Below are 7,320 nucleotides of genomic sequence, written 5' to 3'. Positions count from 1 at the left end.
TTTCAGGTGTTCCGTGGTCTGGGATTTTCTCCACAGGGAGGTGAAGGGCAGGGTTGTCTCCACGGAAGAGGGAAGTCGAGATCTTTGAGGCTAAAACACTGCAGGTGAGTTCTTATTTGTAAGTCAGCTCCCTGCAATATTACACTCAATTAATTGTTAAGTGATTTTTCTCCTCAGTGCCCTGAGCAGCCCAGCATGTCTCCAAGGCATGTCTCTCTTTCCTGAGCATATTTTATGCTAAACAGAAATGTCTTTGCATTTGGTCTTCTCAGTAACAGATTAGCCTGTGTGATCCTTCAAGCCCTAATACATGAGATTATTTATAATCCACCAAGCACTCAAGGCTGCAGATTACTTCAGGCAGCATCTCCCTGCCATGTAACTGTTCTGAAATTACATTGTCTTGCCTGGCTTTTAAGCAAATTTATGCACCATGAACAGATGCTTTTCTACCAGTTGAGACTATCATAGAATCGTTTAGGTTGGAAAAGAAGCTCACCCCTCTCCTGATCTGATTTAATCACTCCTCTCCTCAGTGCCCCTTCCATCAGCAATTACTTGCAGATGTTTTAGTGTCCATCACCCCAGAACCAGGACAGCGACTGAGAGCTCAAGCACCACACGTTTCTGTTTCAGCAAAGAGGAAGTAGAAGATTTCATCCCAAATTAATACCTCAAAGGAGAGTCAGTTTGACATTAATCGCTGTGTACACGGTGACTCATCCCATCGGCAGAAGGAAAGCAAGGGCTGTGCAGCAGCTTCTGGTGGAGACATCAAAAAGCAAGAGGAGAGCTATCAAATTATGGGAAGCTGGAGAAGCAGCACAGCTCTAGGGTAGAACTAAAATTGTGACTATCGAATCGTGAATGGCCACAATCCCCAACAGCAGAGCTGGGGCGTCCTGGACATTGGGGAGCTCCTCTGGGTACCTGACACGGGATTGGGGGATGAGGGATAAGAGGGCTGTGGGCAGAGCATTTTTTTGGCAGGGCAATCAGATTTTTCTATTTGCTTGATGTGCCATCAGCCCCGGTGGTGTGGTCTGTGGGGGTCCTGACCCTGGCTGAGAGGTTTGGAGAGCTCCAGCCCAAGGAAAGGTTGACGACGGCGGGCATAGCCTGCCGGGGATGCTTTGAGGTGAAGGACCCGGCCGCAGCACTTCATGGGTGAGGCGTTCGGCCACCCAGTGTCACCGAGGTGAGGGAGGAACCTCGGGGCAACGAGGAAAGTGTTCCCAGCTCCCGCATAGCGACAGGATAGTCGTGCCTCGCTCCATGCTTTTGGGCTGGCGCCGCTTCTGCCGTGCGATATCGGGAAGTTGTCGCCCCCCCCGGGAGCTGAATTCCCTTTGCACGCTCCTCGTGTCCCACGCCCCGAGGGAGGCGCTGCCACTGCGTGTCGGCATCTCTGCGTGAGGGGCTGCTGGATCTGCCGGAGCCAGCAACGGGGCGGCCCCTGCAGCCCCCCGGCCCTTCCCTCGGGGGCGATGCTCGCTCTGCCCCCGCCCCGGGGCCGCGCATCCCGGCAGGGGCAGGGCGGTACCGGCGGGGCGGGTCCGGTGCCCGGGGCGGGTCCCGGGGCTGAGCCAGGCGGAGCCCGTCGAGCAGAGCAGCCGGTCCCATGGGAGGCCGGGGGAGGCAGCGGGCCGGTGGATGCCCATGGCTTTCAGCCCGGGGCTGCTGGTGGTGGCTGGTTCCTTCGCCGCTTTCCGACTGCTGAACCGGGGGCTGGAGAGGCTGGTGCCGCCGCCGCCCTCGGCCCGGCGCAACCGCTGGAAGTGGCGCAACATCTGGACATCGCTGGCTCACAGCGTGCTCAGCGGCGGCGGAGCTCTGGCCGGGTATGCGCACCTGGGGCCGGGCTGGGCACCGGGCGGCACAGGGGACCGGGGCATTGCAGGGGAATGGGCACGTCGAGGGACCCCGACGGGAGCCTGCGGCCAAAGACTGAGGGAGGCTGAGCCCACCGGGGAGAAATGAGAGTGTTGGGGGACGCTGAGGAGTGAGGGGACCTGGAGACTGGGGGCACTGAGAGATGGAGGAAGATCTGAGGGACAGGGAGGCACCAAGGCAGCAGGAGATGAGCAGACTCCAGCGAAAACAGGAGGAGAGGGGTGGCTATGGATAGACCAGCGGGAAAGGAGGGCTCGGGGGCGGGATCAGCAGCACAAGGTGGGCACCGAGGACGCTGGGAGGGAATTGGGGAAGCAGAAGCACTGCCCGTCACTCGCAACTCCTCTGCAGGTTCTACCTCCACCCCGAGCTGTCCAAGGACCTAGTGGGCACACACCCACCCGGGGCACACAGCCTGGTCGCCGTGTCTGTAGGTGAGGTGGGGAGAGTGGGCTTCCCCCCATTCTGGCTCCCGGGGGGGTCTCCATGGGCTCGTCGGTGCCTGACACCAATCCCTCGAGCCACATCGAGGGCAGCAATGCCTCAGGCACCTCAGACAATCGCCCTATTCTTGGCAAAGGACAGTGGCTCCTTTCTGTCCCGTGGTACCCGCAGCCAGGAGGTACTGGGCACCAGGCTGCCCACCACTGCCCTCAGGGGGCCGCCAGGGCTTGGGACATCTCAAAAGTGCCTGTGTGGGGCTGGTGGAGTTGATGCCTCTTCCTAGGAGCATGTGCTACAGAGCGATTGCAAGAGGGACCCTAACCACACCAATTTCCTTCTGCTCTGTGTAATCCTGCTCTGTGTGTGACTCACCACCCACACAGCTGTGGCTATCACTTCCCCAGAGGGGCTGCCCAGCTGGGTGCAGAGCCCACAGGAGCATGGATATCCCTTGGCACAGCCCTTCCTAGCCCCCTTCTTTGCTCATGGCTTCTCTGATCCCAGGTTATTTCCTTGAAGATTTTGTTGACATGTTGTGCAATCAGAAACTTCACCAATCGTGGGAGCTGCTCTTCCATCACTCTGTGGTGAGTCCACCAGCACGTGTACCATGAGGGATGCTGGGACTGGGGAACATGACTGGGGCTCCTGGTGTTGTTACTGTGGGTGTTTACTGCCTGTTACAAAAGTCTGACAGATTTTTCTGCCTGGGGAGAGGAGCGCAGACTGTGGGACACATGCACTCTGAGGATGTGCAGAAAGGTACCCAAGGATTGGGTGGTATTCAGCACAAGGGAAAGAGGGCTGGGCTGGGGTTCTGATCCCTAACAGTGATGTAGTCAGGCAGTGACCCAGGTGTCCCCACTGGCACAGGCAAGCAGCTCAGCTCCTGTTGGCTCTTGGCCCCTTGAGCATCTGTCAGGAAGGGCTGCACAGTCCCTCCTTCAACCTCTGGCTCCCTGAGGTGCTTTCCCATCATCTGGGGCTGGAATAGCTGGAGCAGCTGTGGTGCAGGACCCTCATGCCAGTGCCTTCTTCCTGCCATGCTGCTGACTGCAGCCAGCATGGGTTTCCCTTTGATCACCTCTGATGTCTTGATGCCAGAGTGTTTATTCCAACCTAAACAATTCTATGATTCTAAGACTGCTGATCCAGCAGGACAGGGGGGTGGTACAGCCTGGAGCTGAGCAGCAGAGATGCTGCAGGGTAGAGGGAAGGCACAGGGGTGGGGGACAGGGACAGGGCTAAGACCTACCTGGGATGAGACTGGGGAGACAGTGGTCAGACCTGCTCTCTGCCAGTGAGCCAGAAGTTCATCTCCACAATAGAGCTAATTCAAGCCAAGAGTGACTTAACGAGCAGGGACCAGATAATCTCGTTACAGAGCCCATACAGAGAACAGCATTAATGGCATAAACCAAAGAAAGGACTGAGTGTGCTGAAGCGTGGGCAGGCAGAGCCTGTCCCCCTGCCTGGCAGGGAGGGTGCAGGGCAGGAATCAGCATCTGCTCTGCCCCAAAGAGCCCTGTCCTCTGCTGCTGCACTCAGCAGCCCCAGGGTGCTTCAGGCCACGCTCAGGGCATCCCACGGGGCTCTCTGATGCACCAAAGCCTCTTAATCACTCAGCCCTGGAGAATCCCGGAGCCAGCACCAACCGTAGCCCTGGGCTACACGTCTTCCTTCCTGCCCATTCACTGTGTGTGGAAAAACCTGCTGGGCCACACCCGACTGCATTCCCTAGGCCACAAAAGCAGCGTTAGGCCAGGCTGCTGTCTCTGCCAACCTGGAGCTTATAGATTTGTTTTCCTTATTCTCTCACTAGAACAAAAAACACAGTCAGGTTTCATACAGTGGTGGGAAGGTTTTGTCTCCTGTCGAGGCTGCAGCACTGGCTGGAGGCTGTGATGCTGCAGAGATGTGTGGGGTGATGACCAGTGGCTTGGCACTGCTGTGGTAATCCTTTCCACCTCTGCTCCATGCTGTGCCCCAGTGTGGAAGATTCCAGCTGACAGCAGCTGAGAACAACGAGGCTCTCTTCTTCTCCCTTCCCAGGTGATTGTTTGCTTTGGAATTGCTGTGCTGCTCCATCAGTATGTCGGGTTTGCCCTTGTGGCTTTACTGGTGGAGATCAACTCCATATTCCTCCACCTGCGGCAGATCCTGCTGATGGCCAACCTGGTGCACACCACCTGCTACCGCCTCAACAGCCTCATCAACCTGGGCACCTACATGGTGTTCCGCATTGCTACGCTGGCCTGGATGACTCACTGGCTCTTCCTCAACCGAGAGAACGTGCCCCCAGCAACGCACGCCGTGGGCACAGTGGGCATGGCAATCATGACACCCATGAACATCATCCTCTTCTACCGCCTGCTGCGTAGTGACTTCTTCAAATCCAGCCGGGATATGCAGCAGGAGAAGGAGTAATTGCCCCCTTCCCTGCAAGGTTAGGGGGATGAGCAGCTCCCAGCCTGTGAGGGAAGCCAGCAGAGCGCAGTGGAGAGTGAATGTGGCTGTCTCGGTACCCTGTGTGGAGGATCTGCAATAACAGAGCATCCAAATTTTTCCTGTGACTGAAGATCCTGGGCTCTGCACAGCAGACATGCTGATGGACTGTGGCTCTGCTCCCCAGACACCTTTGGATGATGTGGTTGAACAACTGGGAGTTGCTCAGAGAAGCCTTGGCAGCTCTTGCAGCACCCAAGGCACCACTGAGATAAGAAGGAAGTGGTGGAGCACCATTTCACCATCGCCTCTCTGGACAGCCAGACACCAGAGTGTATTTCCAACCCCTTTGGTGCTGCAGCCCCCAGTGTCCCATCAGCCATGGGATGCTGCATCCTCTGTGGTACACCCATGGGAGCACCACCAGGCAAGACCAGCTCCAAGGCTTTGCCCTCAAGGACAGTAAGAAGCCAAATCCTGCACGGATGAGCCTTCCCCAAGGAGATTGTCCCACGTGGGTGATGGAGGGAGAGGCTGACACCTTCTTGGGTGGGCTGCAGCCCACTGTGGGGTCCAGGCAAGGGGCACAGTACTGGGGAGTGGGTGCTGCAGTGCCAACCTCTCCTGAAAACTGGAACTTTTTTCATGTTGTTTTGGCCCAGATAGCTTAAGTGACCTTAAACAAGTGTAGGAGAGCACAAGTCACTGGCAGGAAGATGTTACGTGATGGCCACTTCCCACAGATGTGGAGTTTTCAGGCATAGGCACCTATTAGGATGTAGACATCTGTTAGGAATGACAAATTGTGCTGCAGAGCCCAGTGTAACACTTACCCAGCAGCAAAGGCCCTTACTAACATGAGCTTTTAATGAATGGCTGCAAATGAAATGGCATAAGGGTGAAAAAACGACTCAGCATCCCAGGCAACTGTGGGGATGTCACTGCTCAGCACAGTTCTTATCCTGTGTCTCCCTGCCATGGAGTGAAAATACACTGTACACTGGCACACTCTACCTCTCTTGGGCTCCCCCCCCCTTTCCTTTCTGCAGAGGAAGATGAAGGTTCCTCCTGTTCGTGCTGAACTGTTCCTCAGCAGCCCAGCACTGTGTATATAACAAGATCATCCCACTTGGAGTCACATGTACCAGTCTGGAGAAATCCAGTAGCTCAGCTGTGTTTCCTGTGGCTAATAAGCTTTAAGACACAATCTCTCATTTGGCTTGAACAGCTTGGGGACAGGCTGGAACAAGGCACTGCTGGGAGAGACTGGCACGTGTTTTGAGGAGGGAGGCACATTCCTGCTGGGCAGGGAAAGATAAGTGACCCGTGGGCAGTGGGAGGCTGGAGACAAAGCGTGGCCAAAGCCACTGATGTTTCTATTTGTGGAGAGCACAGGGAAACTTCCAGGTGCTGGACACACCTCCTCTGTGTTTGGGTTTGTCACCTCAAGTGGTGTTTAGATGCAGCATGCTGGTCACAGCTCCCGGCCAGAGCCAAGCTGTCATCCAGGGTTTGGTTTGACCCTTTTATGCCTGGTTGTCCAGGAGCTGCTCCCCTGATCCCACCCCCTAGCACAGCCCCAGCACTGCTCTGAATGCGGCCTCTGGCCTCTGGCTCTGCCCACACCAGGACATTTCTGAAGGGCTGGATTGTGTTGCCACATTCCTGCTGTCACGTGGATGTTGTGAACCCCGGGCACATGGCGTGGGGGCCAGAGCAGCCTGGTTTGGGGTCTTCTGATCCACTGATTTTCCCACAGGGTTATGGTGGAATAAGCAGCAGCTTTGCCAGTCACTGGGATCCAGAGGGGATCACAGGGCGCATCTCCATCAGGGATCAGGTGATGGGGTGCTACTTCCCAGCCTGTCACCCACTCACACCCCCTTCAGCCCCATCCCACCTGCCAACATCCCCCCAGAACAGGGCCCTCTCCCCGTGGGGTTCCCCACCCGAGTGAACCCCTAAGGTGACCGACTGCCCCGCGGCCGGGTGAGCCCTGACAGCGCATTAAACCCACTCCTCTGCCTGCAGGGATGCTGGGCAAGCCCTGGGGCAGGAAGGGGGCACCGAGAGCTGGCCGCTCGCTGGGGCATTAGGAGCCATAGCATGGCCATGGGGCCGTGCCACGGGGAAGGGGCAGGCGTCGCTCCGTGGGGGTCTGGGGTGCGGGATCCCCCTGCGCGCCGGGGGTCGCGGGGGGCACGGCCGCGAGGAGGCGGAGCACGGGGTGGGGAGGGCATTGCCGCCACTGAGGGCACGTCCAGGCCCCGCGCGGGATGTCCCCGGTGGCCCCGGAGGGTCCCCCGCTGGCCCCGGAGGGTCCCCCGCTGGCCCCGGAGGGTCCCCCGCTGGCCCCGGAGGGTCCCCCGCTGGCCCGGGAGGGTCCGGCCTCAGGCCCCGCCCCCCGCACGCTGCTGTCCAATCAGAGGCGGCGCCGCCACAGCCGCCCCTCTGCGCCGCTCCACAGCAGCGAAGGGCGGGACCGGAAGCGTGCTCCGAAACAACTTCCTCTTCTCTTCCGCCCTTAGTCCCGCCCAT

At 58.0% G+C, this 7,320-nt stretch overlaps 1 protein-coding gene across 1 annotated transcript; it reads left to right on the top strand.

Annotated features, from left to right (window-relative positions):
• The first annotated feature begins 1,565 nt into the window (after positions 1-1,565).
• TLCD2 (TLC domain containing 2) lies at positions 1,566-5,989 on the top strand. Its single transcript, XM_071574749.1, has 4 exons — positions 1,566-1,841; positions 2,245-2,327; positions 2,842-2,924; positions 4,390-5,989. Exons 1-4 carry the CDS (start codon positions 1,654-1,656, stop codon positions 4,762-4,764), a joined length of 729 nt encoding a protein of 242 aa, XP_071430850.1. The 5' UTR covers positions 1,566-1,653; the 3' UTR covers positions 4,765-5,989.
• Positions 5,990-7,320: the final 1,331 nt, after the last annotated feature.

This window comes from Pithys albifrons, chromosome 21 (genome assembly GCF_047495875.1).
Source record: "Pithys albifrons albifrons isolate INPA30051 chromosome 21, PitAlb_v1, whole genome shotgun sequence".
In the NCBI taxonomy this organism is placed as follows: domain Eukaryota; kingdom Metazoa; phylum Chordata; class Aves; order Passeriformes; family Thamnophilidae; genus Pithys; species Pithys albifrons.
Note: the sequence above shows the minus strand (reverse complement) of the source record. Positions and strands in the feature narration are given on the sequence as shown.